The 20,838-nt window shown below is 41.1% G+C and overlaps 1 protein-coding gene across 3 annotated transcripts in view; it reads left to right on the forward strand.

The window, feature by feature from the left end:
- CREB5 (cAMP responsive element binding protein 5) overlaps positions 1-20,838 on the forward strand; it is a 353,305-nt gene that overhangs the window by 32,027 nt on the left and 300,440 nt on the right. For 2 of the 3 annotated variants that reach the window (XM_078663496.1, XM_078663498.1), the window contains exon 2: positions 9,279-9,362. The exons of the other annotated variant lie outside the window; for it this stretch is intronic. In XM_078663496.1, the coding sequence (XP_078519622.1) occupies positions 9,279-9,362 (84 nt within the window). The remainder of the gene's footprint in view (positions 1-9,278; positions 9,363-20,838) is intronic. 3 annotated transcript variants of the gene reach the window in all.

The raw sequence follows: 20,838 nt of genomic DNA on the forward strand, positions 1-20,838 counted from the left end.
TTCCTTTTGGTGTCTGCTTTGCTCTCAGTAGTCGAGTGACTTCTCAAGCTTGTACTAGTTTAGATATGTGTGAAGTTTATTTCTCACGAATGTTACACAGACTATGGAAAATGTGGCAATTTCTCAAAGTTGCAATATGGTGGCAGAATACTGAGTTTGAACTATTGATATGCAAAAATATTGTAACTAAAATATCTTGTAGGGACATATTAATACATATATTTAAAAGTACTCTACTTAACTTCACATTTATGTATTTCAACGATATATACTTACCCTTAGGGTACACGGATGTGGAGTTAATGATAGTAAATGCACATTATCTACACATATATTTAATGATTAACAGTGAAATAATAGTGGAAATTCCTTTGATTTCCATGAACTTAGACTTGCATCTCGATGAGAAATCTGAGGCACATGAGACATTCCAGAAGAGTGTAGAGGTGTGTTAGGAAAAAAGAGAAAAAAATGATATGACAAAGATTTGAGATGTATGTATATTTCAATGCGCAGTCACCAATAAAGAATTACAAAAAAAATCTACCCATATATTTTACTGTAACAATATCCTGGTGACCAATATTTTGGCCCAATATTTTTGAATGTTGATATGTTTGTACTCAGCAGTCTGAAATACAAACCAATGTTGCAAAATTTTACACTCTCCCCACATGTGCGTGCAAATTGGAATTACTGTGATTTTTTTTTTCAAAAGCTACACTTACGGAGAAGTTATGCATACATTTGCAGAGTAACATTCTGCATACGTTTTGTATCTTCGCTGGGTTTCATTAGCTAAAATTATCTTGCAAAGGGCAGAAAAACCTGGCACATCAGAAGGCAGACTTGAACCAGAAACTTTGAAAATGTCACAGGGTGTGAAAATTAGGAGCTTCACCGAATTTCACAGCCCTAAAATAGGGGTAGATTAGGATGGCGGTGAATCCGCCTCCTCCGGGCCGGTGGAAGCCACCACCGGCCCGGAGGATGCAGATTCACCGCCGCGGTCCCTGTCAACACCACCCGCCAGATTAGGATGGCGGTGGGATCAGCGGTGGACGGCAGGTCCGTCCGCCGCTGATCCGCGGGGTGTAGCCTGCTATTTGGTGGCGGTGTCTGCAAGACACCGCCAGCCAAATTAGGAAGCATGTGTAAACATGCTTTTCCGCGGCGGTTTTACCGCCGTGGAAAAGCATGTAGACCTTTGCTTCTGGGGGGCCCTTGCGGGCCCCCAGGGTGAAGGGGGGTGGGGGTGCACATGGGGGGTACCTATGCTACCCCCTGCATTTGCATGCACAAAGCGGCAGGCACCCGCCGCAATGTTAAAGATACAGGATGTGACCGCCAGGGTGGCGGTCACATCCTAGTTGGCATGGAGGGAACGCCACTGCCCTTGCGGACGGTCCCTCCACCTCGGGGGTGGCGGACAGACGCAAGTCCGTCCGCCATCCTAATAGGCCCCCTAATTTGGAAAGACTTACGAAATATCTTAGAAGGATATCAGTACAAAACTATTTTCTGTCATTACATTAAAAAAAACATTCAGGTTATGTCACAAAGAAGACTGAATTTGATACAGAGAGATTAAGTGAATGATGAATAATCTGGAAACTCTAAAGTCAGTTATCACTCCTCAACATAGAGGCAAAAATAGTCACCAAACTTTAATAAAAAGTGCAGCTATCAGAATTTGATGCTTCATCCTGCTCTCGCCCACCCTACTGTGTCAAGTCTCCAGCAGTCCCACAGGCTGTATAGCACACAATTGTCATTGTAGATTTCCTTAATTACTGAATCTGCAAAGACCGAAGTTATAATAACAAATTGCCCCAGTGCTAAAATAGACGAGAAAGTGAGTTTGTGTGGATGAAGGAATTAAATACAACTCTAATTTTTGTAAAAGAAATCTTTTTGTCTGTTTATCTTTTTGGAATAGATGTTTTTACTTGCCATTTTTTCGACGTCATACTAGTCCATTCTAAAAATCCATAGACCCCAGTAATTAATATCTTTTAAATTACTAGCAAAATATTCTATGTTAAGATATTAAAATGCATAAACCATTCAAGTCTTCCATACTTTCAGAGGGTGTTTCAGGGTTTCAATTGCTTAACACCTTTATGCCTTGCAGTACCTTAACATACAATATTAATTAATACCATGAAATACAATATTAATTAATACTATGAAAGATATAAAACCTGCATACAGTTTTCAAATATTTAATCACTTACTTTGCCTTCTCCTGACGCAGGATTTCTATGCCCCAGCCTCATAACATCAAGCAGATTGTAGGCTTTTAGAACTCGTCATTTTGCTCATTCCTTTAATTACAGACAGACTACTGGACCTATGCAACAGGGTCGATTAAATTGTGCAGCAAGAAAAGTCAAATTATGTGGCATAATACTGTTCATTTTGTGGCAGTACTTCTTCATTATTTTGGTATTTTTAGTCATGGTAACACTGGCTGGGCAGCGATTTCATGTCATTAGTAACAGGTTAATAGCCAAATACAGCAATAAGCAAATGAAAGATGACCAGTTAACTTTTGCGAAGGGCCTTCCACTGCGCAGGAGCACATGTTACAATCTTTTGAGTAACTGTTAATCCGTTTGACCTGGAAACAAATTTTTTTTGTTAAAATCTGCTGGTTATGCACCACATGATGGATTATGTGGCCAATGCAGCCAATATATTATTATGCAGAAAATGCCATAGAATCTCATAATTCCAGTGGTCCTGATTATAACTCACCTTCGAAATCCAATTAGTAAACAGGATTGTTTTATTGTGGGTCTGATACAAAAGATAACGAGGGGAATCTTAAAGGAGTTGGAGGTAAAGTCACCACTTTCACTTCCACGTCATTACACTGTAATTCCCACATACCTACTATTTATGGCGATTCGTGTCATTGTGACCTAAGGCTTCACACTAAAGATAACACCACTTGTGGTGCGGAATTCAACTGCTAAAACTAGGTTTACATCTCTGTGTTTCTTTTTCATGTATCACAGTAGAGTACTCATTCGCCACTCCAACAGTGTACACTTTCCACTTTGCCTGTGAAAGAACACAGGGGCCGATTACGATGGCGGGTATTCCGCCACTGCCGGGCCGGCGGTGAGGACCTCCAGCCTGGCGGTGGTGAACCGGCCACCATCAACCTCAATATTCCCACCGCCAAATTAGGATGGCGGTGGGAATGGAAATGGTACCGTGGTGGGCGGATAGACTTTCCGCCATGGTCCCGCAAGGCGGTCCTTTTCTGCCCGCCTTGCGGGACTTGGTGCAATGGGGGTATTAGGGCGGTGCCTTGCAGGCACCGCGGTGTGCATTAGGATGCCTGTCTTTTGTGGCGGAGATCCCGCCACAAAAAGACAGACGGAGAAGGCCTTCGGGGGCCCGTTGCGGGCCCCCCGGGGGCGTGGCAGGGTGGGGTGCTGCACGTGGGGGGTACCTATGGTACCCCCCTTCATTTGCATGTACAAGGTGGCAGGCACCGCACGGTGCCTGTCACCTTGTACATACAAATGCAAAACATGTATTTTTGCATTGTGGCGGGTGCTACCGCCCGCCGCAATGTGGCGGGCGCATCGTAATTTGTATTGCGGGACCACCGCACCTATGGCGGGCGGTCCCTTTTGCCTATGCAATGGCGGGCGGATCGGCCCCACAGTCCTTTTTATTGTGTTTACAACTTGCCTATAATACTGAAGCAGGTGTTCCCTTTCTAAAGGTGCTCTTATTGCTGTGTGCACCCTTTTGGCTAAGATTTTCTTTCAGTTCAGGCAAAAAAACGGACTCAGCAGAAACATTTACACATATTGGTGTCAAATGCATGCAAGCAGAAACTGTGTTGCAGCATTTCTATCCTGCCCACAAACTGAGCCAGACAGGAACCCCCTCCAAGACTTCCCCACCCCAAGTGAGCCTAATTCAGCACTCTACACAGGCGTGTGAAATCATTGCGAAGCATGTTGCTGTCACACCATATCACGCTCACACATTAAATGTGTTAATAGTTCTTTGGTTCTGCAAACGAAGCATGGCACTATTCCTTCATGTCTATCTTAGCTTCTGTTTCTAGGTCCCAGTTGCTAATCTCTCAGTCACAGCCAAACTTACATGCTCTGGGGAGGGCCAATAAACGTGTTCAGTTCCAGTCACCATCTCCCCTGCACCACAAAATCCACAAGATATCATGGGGTGTTGAATGGTGGCTGACTTTGAAACAAGGGTCCCTTGGTTCAAATCTTGACTTCCCCATCTGACCAAAATTGTTTATTCTGGTGCTAGCCAAGAAGTTTTGATTTTGCTCAAATTATATACATGACATACATACTTGTAAGGTCTTCCAGACAGCAGTCTTCCTCCGCTGGTATGTTGTTTTGTTGTGTCATTCACATTGTTCCATCATCTATTTCAGCATAGAGCAGGGGCAGGCGCTCAGCCCACTTCAACCACTGTATAACTTCCCAGTGAGGGATGGTGTTCCGCTTTCTCACAAGAACACATGCACACATAAAGTAGTTCCCTTCAGTACCGGGAACTTCTATGGCAATGTGTTCTTTTGAGACCAAAGACATTTTAGGCCATATGTATCAATCTCAATTGCGTTCACAAATGCTGAAATTCGCAGAATTTCAGCATTTGCGATCGCAATTTAGCTGTGTTCTATGCAGGTAAACCCACTGGCAAAATAAGGAATCGCAAAAATTGTGATTCCTTATTTTGCGCAAGCATTTAGAGATTCGCAATCTGCGATTCCCTAAATGCTATGCTTGTAGGCATCGCAAATTGCGATATTGCCTTAAGGAATCGCAAATTACCACCAACTTCAAGTTGGTGATAATTTACGATTTTGCTTTTTTTAAAGTGCCATGTGGCACACATACATGCACATTTCAGGTGTGCAACAGGGTGTCTTTTTGGAAACCTTGCACCCTTGAAATTGCGCTTGCAATTCCCATTCCCATTCATTCCTATGGGCCTCTTGGCCCATAGGAATGAATGGGAAGCCATTCCTTAATTGCGACCCACAATTTGCGAGTCGCAATTAAGGAATGCGAGGGAATCGCAAAAAAAAGCACATTTTTATCTACATATCGTTTTGCGATTCTCAAATAGCGATTATCTAAAAATCACTATTCGAGAATCGCATATGCATTCTTTCATACATATGCCCCTTTATCTTTTAGCAAACTTTTTTATATTGGCAAAGTTCTGGCACCTCCACAAAGATAAAGTCTTACAAAATATGAAAAACATGCACTGGCCAATCCAAAAGACTGTCAGACAATTTGGCTTTGCCAGTGATTAGTTTTCTAGTGCAATACAAACTAAAAGTGCGGAAACTCCTAAAGCAGATAGGCTTGCATAGAGTAACACCACAAATTGAACAGGCTCTAGGAATTTCAATGCTGAAAAGAACATTGCTGTTTTTTCGCATATCACTGCCTTTCATAAAGGCCTCTCTAGTATGGGTTTTGAAACATGTTCCATATAAATTGTTTGTGCAGTAAGGCAGGCTTTAACAATCATGACAGCCTTCTGGAACTGGGACTGTATCCCGCCCCGCACCCCATAGGCTCAATATTCTTCTGCACCGGTTTTATAGAAAGAAGACATGATTTTTGTTGCCATTTCTGTGAGGCCATGATCAGAATCTGATCCAGTCCATCCAAACCTTACCCAGATCTGCTTGCACTTCATGTCCTGGGGATTCCAATGAGATGGGAGGCATCTGAGTGGGTCAAGACCAAACATGAGACCAGTATACTAATTAGGTCAGGCCCTCTGTTGACAGGATTGGAACAGTCTTTGCTCCTAAAAAGCATTTGTGCAGACCAGCTTCTGTCATTAACTCATTTATCTTCTGAGAGACTCCTTTCAGGAATGAGACGATTCCTCCTTCCAGTTTTCAGGCATATAATAACTATCACTCTGCCAAGTTAGGTCTACGGTGGGCTACTTTTGCTAGCCCATTTATGCAATTTTGGATATGCTCCCTGGTGATAAATGGATCTGACCTTGGCGGCATTGCAGAAATTATACATGCAAATTTAAATGTTTTGGGTCAGGGTGAAAGGGCCCATCTGAATCCAAGTCACTTTTAGATGTCCCTAAACCAAGCAGGTGTCTCAGTCAAGGGATACCACTTTTGGCGCTTACCAAAATAACATGTCTACCTCTAGACCTGGACCATACAGGGATATACAGCCATATTTAGCATATGTTCCCTTTAGTTCCTCACACATTTCCCTTCTGATGCCAATATAGTTCCAGAGTTGAGTGAATGAAAGGCGGCTGCAGATCATTTGAAGACCATTACTATTCTCAGGAGACAGCCCAGGCCGCATGCATCATCTCATCTCTCCGGGGATACATTGCTTTTTATTGCAATCTGAGACCAGAAACCATAACGCAGAGCTGCAAAGCCCATGAAATATAGATGTAAGACCATAAGAGTAGAAAGACCCTGAGGCCTCCGCACAACCCTCAAAGATCTCAGATTCATAGTTGTGATAATGGACATCATCATACAGGTACGGGCATTTGTTATTTCTTTTCACAGAGATAGTTGGCCCGAGCATCACATTTTGCAGCATTTAGAGGTGCTAATTTTGTTCACATGTGGAGAAGTATAAATTTACCTTTGCCCAAACATGATTCTACTCAATTAGCCGGTGGTCACTGTCAAATTGTGGACCTGAGAATACTCCTTGTGGCTCAGGTCCCGCATGTCTGACAGAGGGAGGGGTTAATTTGCTTTAGGGGCCTTCCAATGTACTCTTAAGAATTCCATCTATGCATCCATCATGTTTCCGTTATCACTTTCAAATCTGCTCCCCACATTCAGGCACTTTGCCGCAAATATATTTGCAAAGGTAATAGTTGTCTTTCTAGATAGCACAGGATTAGGCTTCAGAGGCCACTGAGCGATCCTCATATATTAATCAACACGAGGGCCAGTATTTCATGTGGTGTTGTGGACAGTGGTCCTTTAAAGTAAATAACCTATGTAAGTATACCTATGATCAACTGAGCTTGTAAACAAGACATTGACACTGGTGGGGCCAGATCCTCGAGCAATAGTGACCATTTTATCTGAGTAAGCGCTACACTGACTCCTTTAATGGAATAGTCGTTTGATTTCACTAGTTTAGTGAAGTTATTATCCAGTGTTTCTCCGCCCTTACACTTCAGATTAAGGTGAAGGCCTTGCCTTTTTCTCTTGCAGAATCATTCATAGTGTAATAGAGAAGGTGTGATACATCTAAATACTAAAGTGAGTGTATTTGAAGTTGCATTATAAAGGGACAACGCATTTCAAATGAAATATATATGTAGGTCATGTCAGTGTGCAGTACTATTGAACAACATGGTCAAGACCTTTCTCCAGATCCCGTGGTCAGACATTACATTCAATTAAAAGTAGCCTATTGTTAAGGAAGTGTTCAAGAACAGCTTTCTGATAGATATTCTATTGGCACACTTTCTTTTCTAGAGGGAAAAAAGTATTTTAGTTGAGGACTTAATTGGCAGATTAGTTTAGCCATTTCCATCACTGAATTTCATCACATTTGACAGTGTTTCCCCAGAGTTCAATAGTAAATGGCGAGCTTGTGTTGGTATTAAGGCCGGATTGGCCATTTATACACAAGGTCGTAGGGGCAGGGGACTGTAATCATCAGAGGCCAGTTGTTCAAGGCTCTGTGCTTTGCTGGCAGTGTCGGATTAAACCCTGTGGAGGCCCCTAGGTAGTCGAAATTGCAGGGTCCCCCTTCAAAAATTATCTCCTAATAACCAAGGCACCAGATTTCTGTTTTACAAACTGACAGCTGCCAGAAGATGAGCTTTTAAGAGACAAATGTTCGGTGAATCTGATGTCTCTGGTTTATGTACTTTAAGTTGTTAATGGGTAAAATTACTTTACCACAGTATTTTCTCTGTAGTGTCTTTAATGTAAAGTTTTCATTTCTTTGAGTTGATTCATTTTTTTCTATCTTTTTGAAACAATATTTAAGAAAGCTAAATTGTAATTTTCTTTCAAGATCAAATCAATATTATTTTTATCCATTGTTGCAGGGCCCTTAATACAAGTAGGGCTCGTAGGCCGGTGCCTACTTTGCCTACTTGGTAATGTCTGCTGGTGGTACCTCTGTACTTTCTCTAGCTACTGAGATTTACTACAGAAGGCACAGCGGGGGGCTTTAAGGAGGGAGAAATACAGATGAGAGGGACATCTGGGAAGAAGGAGATAGAGAAAGAACGGGTGGAAAGAGAGAGCCAGGTATAGGAAGGATGGAAGCATAACATATCGTGAATTTGTAAAGCGCACGCTCACCCAAGGCATCTTGGTTCTGAATAACAGATGTTTATTGTTACACAACTCAATGCTACTCATTTTATCGACCTCTGAAAGATGAAAGGCTGAGTGGACCCGGCAGGATTTGAACCTGTGACCATGAGGTCAAACACAGGCCCCTACAGTGGACACATTTGTACACTAAGTCCCAAGCAGGCCTGCCTTGAGTTTTTTGCCAGGGCTACTTTGGTTTCCAGGCCAGTCCTGGTTGTTATTAAGGGACGGTCAAGTTGCTTATTTTTCCCTGGGAAATTGCTTTGATAAGGTGGAATGTGGTTTGCTGGTATAAGGTAAGAAAGTCTTCTGAGATAAGATTAGACTGGCATCTTGCCAAGATATTTTCTGCGCAAAAGTGTCCCTCGCCTGCATAAATTAAGAAAAATTGCAAACTGCAATATTTCGTGCAGTTTTGAATAACATTAAACTGGTGCGTCCTGCAAATTCTTTACATTTTTAGATTTTTTTAATTATCGAAATTTCTCCCCGGCCTATTTGTTATCTGCTTCAGGCTTCGTGCTTGTGTTTGCTTAGCATGAAAGGAGCATCGTGCTGTATTTGTAAACTTTCCAGCCTTATTCTTTGTCATTTTTATGGATAAATTCCACACTGATTGACTGGCTCCTTTTAAGTACACTTTATTTATTCTTTTTTTAAATCCATTGACAGGCCCACTTTATAAGTGCAATCTTGTCTTTTCCATTGCAAATCTAGACTCTGAGATTAGAGTGCATTGAGAAGCCTGCTCTGACATGGCATGCTGACCTAGCTTTGGCCTGGAAAGACTGTGATTTATCATGCAGACATGTCATTATGCTTGATTGGTGCTCTTTCAGCAAATGCTAAATGCATGCCTTGTGAAGTGGTACTTAAACTGCTCTTGTTCGGCCATCTTTGTTTTCAGCGCTGTTTCGTTCAGCCTGCAGGATTGGACGTTGGGCACTCCCAGAGCCAGGACAGCAGGCAGCTGCAGCAGTGATGGAGGAAGGTTAGATTGCAGAGATATACATTACATGTCTGAGTTTACTTGTTTAACCATGCTCATTGAAGTGTAAATACAGCAGGATCCAAACTGTAAATATGTACTCAGGTGCTAACCTAAAAAAACACAGGATATCCCAACCAGAAATCTAATAGATCCAAAGGACCTCTCAGATGTCCACCCCTGGGGGTACTTTTGCACACATGGACTATACTAGTAGAAATTTTGAAATCTATTTATGTAGACAAAATAACACCATTCTGAATTCTGAGAATTAGCAGCACATTCTCACCCTCCTGAATGAAACTTTTTTATACATCAATAGTGAACACTGGTGAATTTGGCCTATTATGGTTAATCCCACGTATTGGTCTTGTTTGAAAAACAGAACCAAGGCTGCATTGTATGACGTATACTGCACTAGTGTCCTCATTATTAGACAGCCAGCTTTCGGGTTGGTATCCCCCCAACTCGGGGTAACTGGTGGAGTACAAGGTGTACACTGACATGATCCGGTCTCCCCGCAGTATTTATTATTTTTCTTTTTTTTTTTGCTCTGGGATTTCACCTTCTTTCAGCAGGTAAACTCCCCATCACAGTAATTCCAATCAGTGTTCTTCCCCCATGACAGCAGAAAGGCACAATCGATCTACTCAAAAATGACTCACTCATCTCTAAAATGATGGGTGTGACACCTGTATTCTAGTCCTGCTCAGCCTGTGAGTGGCATTCAGCATGAGGAACATCTCGACGTCCCGAGCTCTCAACCTTCTGACATTGGCACGAACAGTGCTGCCCTCAGATGTTTTTAATTCCTTAAATGCAGACAATTCTTAATTGAGATGGAGACTTCCAGGTCACCCTCATGCCTTGTAAATTATGGGTTCAACTAGACTCCATTTTACCCTGATGATTTTTTGTGTCTAGTTGGAACAAGGCGTAGTGTTATCTCTCTCACCAGAGAATTGCATCTATTATTACTCTGACACCTCTACCTCGAGTTATCACTCATAATGCATTTACTTACTTAGGTCATACCTTGGGCCCGTACAAGTCTGGATGTGCCTTCAGTTCCTTAAATGGAATGCTGTAGTGTAGTGGATGATCTGATTCGTAGTGAAGTAACAAAACCAATCCTATTCCTATACGGGCTTACTGAGATAGCCTTAGACGGCTTTGCCTCATCCCTCACTCATGGCACCAAAATCTACATCGACTCTTTGCTGACTTTTAAAGGCCTCACAAATGATCTTTCTTCATCTGTCTCTTCCATAAGATAAAGCCTTACATGAGACCACCAGCTTCTTCTCTACTACAGATTATCTAGTGCTATCCACAATAACGGGGGCAAGGAGCTTCTCAGTGGCATACCAGATGCCACAATAAACAAAGGAATTGGAGAGAGGGTCCGAGGGAATTAAAGGAGGGAATCCAGATGTGAACAGGTGACCTTTACCATTTTGTTCACGATTGTTTTTTATCTATCACATAAGCAGTAGCAACTAATTATGGGTCCTGAGGAAGCGGCAGGTACCAATGTGGACCTTTAAACGTCCGCAGAAACATGTCGACCAGATAACCCAGTCAGTATTTATTTGTTAAAACTATCTGACTTGTTTGCACTCTATTTGTTTTTATTGTTGGAAGTGCACGGCTCCAGAATAAAGGTATATTGCGTTCACTATCCAATTTTACTAGAAACACCACCTTTTTTCATCACCATTCACCAATCACCTTTGCACTGCTTTCAGTTACAAACAACATCTAGCTACCACGCTATAAACTACCTCACCAATATCAACCATCTCCCAATAACATCTTGGAGTTGGTTGTTTCGGCCTACCTACTGTGAAGTAGACCATATGATGAATTGGGCGGTACAGGAAAAGTAACTGATGGACATTTACTCACAATAGGTATCTGTCCAGTAGTTTGCTTATATTCTAAGCTTACACATAGCCATTTCCACACACTTAGTCATTTTACATCTCTAGACCCACAGTTATTCTTTATGTTTTCGCATACCAGATGCCACCATGGACCTGCTGTAGGCTTTCTTCAATGTTTCTCCCTGTTCGCCCATGGGAGAATGAAATTTAAACCCATTTCTCCCAGCCAGTCAGCTGCACTGGCTCTCCTTGCCAAGATCTAGTTTAAGGGTTACTGCATTATACAGATGAGAATCTGAGCTACTAGAGTGAAACCCTGTCTGTCTTCAGCCTCCTCTAGAACACGCGTAGCATGCTCTTGAGTGACTTGAGGTTCAGATGCAATGAAAGTAAGGACCAGGAGACCAGCATTCACCTTCTATGCTCTACAGTTTGGAGTATGTCCCTCCCACTAACGTTAAGGCTCCCCCATCTCTAGAACACTTTAGCAAGGTCCTTCAGACCAAGCAGTTCTTTCAATTGCTATGCCAACAGACCTAATAGTGCTCCTCCCCCTAAAATCTTGATAAGCTGTATATATATCACCAGCCCTACCTGTTTTGAACTTTAGACAATTCACCTGCCATATAAGCTTATAAGCCACCTTAATATTTAATTATGTAAACTTCTCTTGACTTGAACCCTACCACTTTGCTATGAACAGTGCCCCAGGGCCCTAGAACCATGCAACTTGTAAACAGATTTCAGAAGTCGGTGTATTAATACACTGAGCATAATCTTTTTCATGGCAAGCGTTTCATAAGTTTCACACAACAGCAGACCTTACACTAAAACACTAAACATAAATATGTATTGTTGGATCAGTTACTACATGGGTGCAATACTGAATACGCTGAAATGTGTATCTTTTTTGCAGCAGCCACCTGAACATGCCACTTCATGTTGGCTTAGGTGATTGTATAATTCAGTAGAGGTACATCTGTTGAACCAGTAGGAGTCATTTTAATGGCAACTTATACCATTGCCAAATGTTTTTTTCTTGTAATATTTTAAGAAAAATGCAAAAGCTTGTAGTATGTTATTGATGAATGGTACTTTGAATGCAGATGGCCCTAAACCATTCCACTCAAGGGGATCCACGTTGGAGGCTACTCCCTTTAGTGATGCATCAATGCGGATTGTCTCATTCCTAATTTTATGCAAAATGCAAACCATTGCATCACTTCTCCTTTATGATATGGTGGACTAAGGCAGCGCCAAAAAAATGTCTTTGGGCCCATAAATGGAGAAAATCTAACCCTGTGTATTCCGTGCTGGGTGCACACACCCATACTTTCCACCTGCAGAGCTGGTATGTCTTCTTTGTAGCATAATGACTGTACACCTATTATTGTCAGTAATTCCGGGTCCGTTATTACCTCGGCCCTCCTAATGAAGGTTACCCCAGTGAAAAGGACCAGCTGTCTAGACCAGTGGCGGTAAGGTGTGTGATCTTGCAGATTAATATTTAAAGCCCTCGATCTTTGGTAGGTGCAAAGAGACCCGCAGAAGCCTGCGCTCTCAGTCCACCACTACTCTAACCGCACTGGACTCGCCTATGATTAGAGTAAATACTCAGTCTCTTTCTTCATCTCTATCCCAATGTATTCTCAGTCTATCTAACCCTGAGGTGACGGTCCTCCGATGGGTCTTGTTCCGCTGATAGGAGGGGTGAAAACTAGGGTTTCCCAGGGACATCAGTCAGCTGCTCAACAAGGACCATTAATTGACAGCCAAATTACCAAAAAGTCCCACATTAAACCTTTCTCTAATTGCACAGTTTCAAGAGACAACAAATAGGACACAATAAGAGTCTCAAGCAAGTTAAAATGTGTTAATTATTTTACTAAGAATTCAGAATTAATTATAAAAAATAATCTCATTAGCAATTTAGAAAACAGTATTACAGCTTTAATTAGAGCACCCAGCATTTGGGCAAGAATGGTTTTAAATTCACTTACAGAGTTACAAAGTTCTGCTTCCCATAAGTCAGAAGTATATTTCTCCAAACTAACAGAATTGATCCGATCAGGCAAGGGCGAAAGTAAAATGTATGTCTCTAAGGGCGAGTCCATTTAGAATTAAAACATAAGCAAAGAAGGAAAGTTCTAGTTTGGCAAGAAAGATCTCACTCCATCTGCTACCGAATGTAGCATAGACAGGTAGTCCAAAACCAGAGGATGGTTTGATACCTCCAAAACCAGTCAGAACGACAGGCAAAAAATAAATTGAGTGAAGAGCACATCAAAAAGGAATTGAGTGTGTTTAAAGGAAAAATAGTTTGAGTACATTGCCCTTCCTTTGGGGTTTCTTCTTTTATAAGTTCATGCTACAATGTCAGAGTCATATGGCATCACACCACCATCGAAAGACCATCATATATCCAGTATGACCAATTAAATTACCTAGATAGTTGCAACATCAACATGGTTTCCCTTGCTTGTCACGAGAACCAACAGATTCACAAGTCCACATCAGTTATTGGAAGGAAAAAGAAACATAATAGCAATACACAGGACAGTATTAATCACGGTTCTCAGTCATGCTATTCAAATGGGAATAGTTTTCAGAAAAGTAAAAATGTACATGGAATGCAATATTATACTAAATCACTAAGACATTGTTAAACCTTTGAGAAAAGGTCAATACTAGAAACATGTCTCGACAAGAAGCCCTTAAGTTGACTTCATGTTTTCTTCTCTCTATTAATTCCAAGCATCCTTAATGAAATACAATTTATAGTAACCATAAGAAATTACAGTCAATATTTAAGAATTATTATTACAAGACACTAGTTAACTTTTGGATCACCTTATCCTAATTAATGCTATAAAATCATTTCAACATTTTCATAAACTATATCATCTCTAGTATTAGCCTACGAAGCTGAAGACATTTCTCTTTAGATAAGTTCTCCTGAGCTGTTAGTCTACCTCCTAGGCACGCGACGGGACACTCCATGGAGTAGCTGTGCGCGTTATAAGTGCCAATAACAAAGTTTCAAGCTCATATCTCATTGTTCACCAGCTATACCACCTATGTTTCTATGCCCGGGACTCTCCACAAATGCATTTCAATAGTACTAGGACACGTCACATAAAGCATTACATTTGCATATGTATCTGTATATTGTGTTTAAAACCACTCTTTTACGGTGCTTCTGCTACTTTTGTCTCTTTCACATGCGGACCTATCTAATGTTTGCAACGTGTAATTTCCAAATTCATGTTCAGTTTTGCATCTTGTCCTGTGTCATGTTTATACATTTTTGTGCGCTATTACAAGATAGGGTGAATTTAAACAATACGAAGCATTCTGAAGTGTAACTAAATTACTGAAGGAACTGTAGACCGTAGTAATATTTTGACGTTTTCCACTTTGCCGCCATCACTTGGCAACGAGGTACCCACACATTCGAGCTTTTGTAGAAGAACTGTTCTTGATATTTATTTATTTAGTCACTATCCGTCTATAGGGGAGACCCCTGCCCTGGGGCTTTGGCACTACGTACAAATATTTATTGCAAAACCTTTGGCAAACAGAACTCATTGTTTGTCAAGCAGCGCAAACCTGAGGCCAGAAAAGCGGCTTGTTTTTTACTAGAACCGTATATTTTATAAGCGGCTGTGGGAATTCAGTAGAATGTGCTTTTATTTCCCGCCAAACACACATAATCCTTACGACTGAGGTTACCACAGGAATGTCGTGAAAATGGCGGGCACAGGTCTGAGGAGTCCTTGGGGCAGAAGCAGTGTTCAACAGAGCTAGCGATTTAGTTGTCGAAGTCCAACTCACCCCAAACAGTTTTCTGTAAATATATGTATATTTTTTTAAATGTTCTTTGTGGAAAAAGGCAATAGAAATAAAAACACGTCCATAAATCTTGCTTTCGGGATCTTCTTGTGCTAACCCTGTTCTTTGTTCAGACACGTTTGCATGGCTGTCACTGTTTTACGCCAATTATTTCAGCTACATTTACAGGTCCTTAGCAAAAGAAACGTGTCATTCATTTTCCAGGACCTAAACAGCAATGCTCTGTGTATGAATGTTCTGACGTGGAAGTGGGCAAGCCAGGAAATTCATGGGGAGAGCCAAGCCAGAACTGAGCAAGGTGCCTCTCTCGGCTCTAAGAGCCAGGCCCGAGCCGAGCCATCAAATAGGTTATGTCTTGAACGCTTGTGTGTCACTTTAGTACATTCAATTATACTAGTGCTTTGACAACTGTTGAAAGTAATATTTTTTAAAGGTGAACTTTTCCCTTCCTCCAGGGCCCTGACACCACTACCATATGAGAAACAAAATAAAGTCAGTTAGTCATTATACTTACAGCTATAACTATATCTGGAACATCTTTGTCTATTATTCTATAAAAAGTGATGCTTTTATATTCCGCGCATTCTGAAATACATTGCTTCAAGTTGTTCGTACATTTGTCACTCATTTATAACGACGCACGGGAAAGTAAAGTTGTTTGCATAGGATCACACAATTTGTGTAAGTGGGAGAGCAGGGATTTGAATCCAACACTTTTATGTATCATAACATATTTAATTAAACACAGAATGTGTTAAAATTATTTGAAAAAGTACAATTTAGGCACTGGATGAATATCTCCTTCACACTCCCTTTTACCACCAAAAGACAATGTTTTCTGTTCAATTATTTTGTGAGATAAATTAGTACATAGTGTTCAATGAATACAAATGTCATGTTAATTCAATTTGACGCTATATAGGTATAACATTTATAAGTGTCTTTGTTTAAAAAAATAACCAAGTCGAGTGTAAGAGAATGCTGGAGACTTTTTTTAATGTTGACCTAATAAAGTGTAAAGAGGGAATGTGTCAGCACCTCCATGATGGCAATTACTTGGTTTAACTAAAGTAAAAGGTCTCTAGTGATATGTTTGTGAAATGCAGCTGAGCTACAGCCACACAGCAGAAAAGCACTTCTTGTAGATTTCGTATATAGAACCGTCTTCGTCCTGTGTTTTTTGTCTGCTAAAATTGCAGTGCTTGTTGTTTTTTTTTGTTTGGGGGTGGGGTCTATTTTGGCTCGGCAGTCGCCATGGGACAAGATACGAGCCGCCATATGCAGACATTCAGCCTGAGCTTGCCACCAATGCAACAGGCTTGGTGCAGTGGCAGTCACTTCATCCAGATAATGGAGGGAGAGGAAGTGACTTTATATGCCCTTTGACCACTTCCAGCATGGCACCAATTGTCCAATCGCATTACATTAAATGCCAGAGGAAAACGCGAAGCTGCATTTTGTTCACAATGCATAGGTTTATAGGCACAATTCCCCATGTAGTAGAACTACTACTACTTTAAGGCTTGCATATTTTATGAGAGTTTTAGCAAGATCACAAGCACAGCAAAGTACTGTACAGGTGTTGCAAGCTAGAACTTAATGAGAGAAATTAGCACCCTCTCGGCTAAAAGATGCGATCGGATCTGGTGTTATTTTGAGCTCTTCTCGATTGAAGTCATCCTTCTGTGCAGTCATGCCTATTGTAGATATTTTGCATTATGGCTACTATGCAATTACTTTTGTGAATCCTATTGCACCACGTCCGCCCATTTGCCCTTGTATTCTTTGAGTTTGATGCTAATAATAACATGTTTTTATATAGCACTACATGCCTCACGTCTGACATGTCCAAGCTCTGTAGGTAACAGGTGTTATTATTATAAAATCTAAAGGTACTCTTTGAAAGCATGTAGGACCGAGCTTGCCCCAATGGATTTCAAATCAGTCTTAGACATGCAAACTTCTTCAAATATCAGTGGTACGTTTTAGCTCATTGGTGAGCTTTATAATGTTGCCATTATTTAAGCAAATCAAATATTCAATAAGGAGACAGCTTTAATTCTAAGCATCCTAAGTATTAACAAAATGCTGGACAAAATAGTTTTATAGAATAAAAAATCACACGGGGACACATATATACAACAAACATGAACATATTTAGAATAATATCAACTCAAAGCAGCACAGTTAATCTATGTATAAATAGACTGAAGAAAGAAGGGTATATGTGAAAAGTGAAGACAACACAAGACTGGAAGGAGCGTGTAAACTCTTCTTGAAAGTGAATGTGCTATGGTACTCTTTACTGAAGTATATGGGCCAGTTTGATCCACTCTGACCCTTAAAAAGACCTTTTTCCTGAGATGAAGAAATGGCTAATAATTACATGTTATTGTTTATGAAAATGTGTCCTGGTTAGTTTGATCAAAGTGTTTGAAACGAATAGGTTGATATTGCTAATCTCCTATGGATAATGGAGAGGTCGAGGCTTTGATTCTTCTTGACTGCTCTGCACATGGGCGTCAATTCAACAAAATGCCAGGGGGTAGCAGAAGTGACATTATATAAACACCCACTGACCGAATGACATAATAGGAAGTGACATCATATGATCGTTAACACTAAATCCTCCTAGGAAGTGATGTCACATGATCGTAATCCTGATTGTATCACTGTAACTAACATTGCAGATGTTAAGAGGCTCTAAAGCACACAATTGTTTAATAATACAAAAGTTACTAATACATAGATAAATGTTCATTTTAGATACCACCTACATTGTGAACAAGGAGCTGACATGATGGAACACTGTTTTATTGTGCAAGAAATGATGTGTCTGTTGAAAGCAGAGATTACAGTACCTCAAAAAACACAAAACAACACAGAAAAGTAACATTTATAACACAAGATTTAATGGTTTCCTGGTGTATACCCGATGCATAAAATGTACTGATAAATTACAGAAAGACAAACAAAAATACTGGAAAAACAATAGTTGTTTTGTCCACCAGTATTACTTGAGTTAGACCATCAACTGATTTTGGACTCTAATTATTGACATAAATTATTCCTTAGCTTTTGATCACTAATTCAAAGAGTTGTTTTCATTCAAATACATTATTTTCTATGTGTGCACAGTAAGAAAAATCGGCAACTTCTTGTTTAAAAGGTGTGTATATTATTTAATATTTTCTATTTTATTTAGGAGAGTATACATTGCACTGCTGTAGATAATTGTTTTACAGAACCGAGTTTAACCCCTTACGTGCTCATGACAGAACCATTGCGTCACAAGCCACGGTGGGGCTGTGCTGGTGACGGAATGGTTCCGTCACGGCTTGGCCACCGCGCCTGCGCGGCGTTGATTCCGCGCCTGCGCTGGACGTTCCATTAAGCGGGCGGGGCCATGACGGAACCATTCCGTCACAAACACAGCGCCACTGCGGCTCGGGACGGAGTGGTTCCGTCACGAGCATGGTGGCGCCGCACGGCCCTCCCTCCCCCTAGCGCCGCGGCGGACAAGGGGTTAAAGCCTTAGGTCCCAACCGGAGCTGCAGAAAGTAAACAGTGCACTTTATAGCAATGTTTGCCTTCTGTCTTTGGAATTGCCTTTGTCACTCTGAGGCCAGGTGTCACAAAGGCAGTGCCAGGGGCCACAAGAGGCAAGCAACGGGTCACATTTGCGACCCCTGGTGACCCGTGAAAGACATCCATGGCTCTGTATCATTTAATTCCATCGACCATCTTATTTTGATGTCAATGCTTGAGGAAATCTGCATTTGTGACACCCCTTGATTTTGTTTAAATCTTTCTGAGAAAGTGAGCATCAGTCTGTTGACCTGCCCCATATTGGCCTAACCCCAGAGAGTTTAAGTATGGTGTTCCACATGGGTCAATTGAATCTCCCCTATTATTCAATATCTACATGTGCCCTCTGTGTGTGGCACTGCACTAACCGTCAGTCTCCTTTTACATGTATGTTCCTTTTCAGTTTAGCGATAATGCGAGCTGGAGATTACCCTCCTTACTTGGAATTGAAGAACTGTCTGCATTTTACCCAATTGTGGATGGCCTGAAAAGTTTTCTAAGTTAAATCCTTTGACAATGGAGGTATCACTGACAACTAATGTCCCACAAGACAATAGACTTCTTGACTGGTCATCAGTAATGGTGCCTTGCTCCTACAAAAGTAGTTCGAGTTCGTAATCTAGGCATGATAATTGCTTTAAACCTCACTTAAACAGCAAGTAAACAATATGGCCAAACATTCTGTTGTTAGTTAACAATGCTACTCCCTTTTCTGGTGGATAGCCTGCATATGCCAGTGGTGAATGCACATACATCAACCTGGCCTCCCGAGCCCATTTAATTTACCAGCTACAGCTGGTTCAAAATGCTGCAGCACGACTACTGACCGAGACTTCAAGAAATGCACATTTAACCCCAATTTTGCACAAAGTACACTGGCTGCCTATTAAATAAAGAAACACTTTTAACACCTTATTTCTTGTGGATAGAGCACTTTATAGTGGGAGCCTTGAATTTGTAGCAGCCAAATACACTCTTACAACTCATCCCGCTTAGCCGCTCAGTCCCTATCATCCAGTCCAAGAATGAATTCCGGCAAGATGGCCGAGAGAGCATGTTCAGTAGAGGCGGCTAAACTCTGGAATGCCATTCCATATCATCTATGAGCTGAGCCAGACTGACTATGGTTCAGGTAATACCTAAACACCCATTATTTCAGTATATAGATCTCGGTCTTTCGTACTTGTGTGTTTCTCAGCACCAAGAAGTGCTCTATGAGTTCCCTCCCATAGACCTATCTTTGTGTTGATTGGTTACTGCCACATACAATGTTTCCTATCTGCACTTCCTGTTCCAGGCACATGTTTATTTGATAACCTCTGATGCCAGGGATTCAGGTGGACTTTCTCAAGTCTTGAATTAGGAGGCTCATATCCTTTTCCTGTAGATTACCAAACCAACTATGTAAAGTATTTCATATCAGAAGGATCAATATGCTTAACTAGATCAGGCTGCGTGGTTTTCATTTACAAATGAAAACACTGGCCAAGAGCCAATAGAAAGCCAAATATTGTGTCAGCGGTTTGGAGTTCTCGGTAATCCATGCATCCCTCTACTCTCCCCCTGCAGCAATCCCACCAGACCTCCTCATGTTCACCAGCCCCATCCCACCCACAGCCCACCTTCTGAAGACAGACATTGTTCATTGCCCATTGTGAAGCACCTTGCAAACCATTTCTTGTTTTGCGCCATTGTTGCAGCATTATTAATAAATTACCTAAAACGCTTTTGTGTTCTGTGTGTATCATTTGTGTGGAAAATATACTGGTCTTAATAAAATAAATAGCTTTGTGTCAATGGTATTTGAATTTGGCATCCGTATTGAATATATCATGTAAACAGACCTGCATCAGCGATATTTAAATCTCATCCTTAAAAGCTACAGTTAGCATTTTTATTTCTTGTGCAAAATGTTATTTCAATACCTTTGGCATTGATGAAAATCAATTTTCATCGTGCAATACAGACACAGTGCTAATATCAAGCAATGTGCAAATTACTGCCCCAAATTTAAAATATCTTATGCAAAACCTGTTTAAGTGACCCAGCCCATTATGTGCTGTTCTTGAACATCTGAAATTGCGGCCTTTGATCCTCTCCTAAAGGATCCATGTTCTAAATAAAAAAGTGAAAAACTGAAAGTGAATGCTGTC

This window comes from Lissotriton helveticus, chromosome 10 (genome assembly GCF_964261635.1).
Source record: "Lissotriton helveticus chromosome 10, aLisHel1.1, whole genome shotgun sequence".
In the NCBI taxonomy this organism is placed as follows: domain Eukaryota; kingdom Metazoa; phylum Chordata; class Amphibia; order Caudata; family Salamandridae; genus Lissotriton; species Lissotriton helveticus.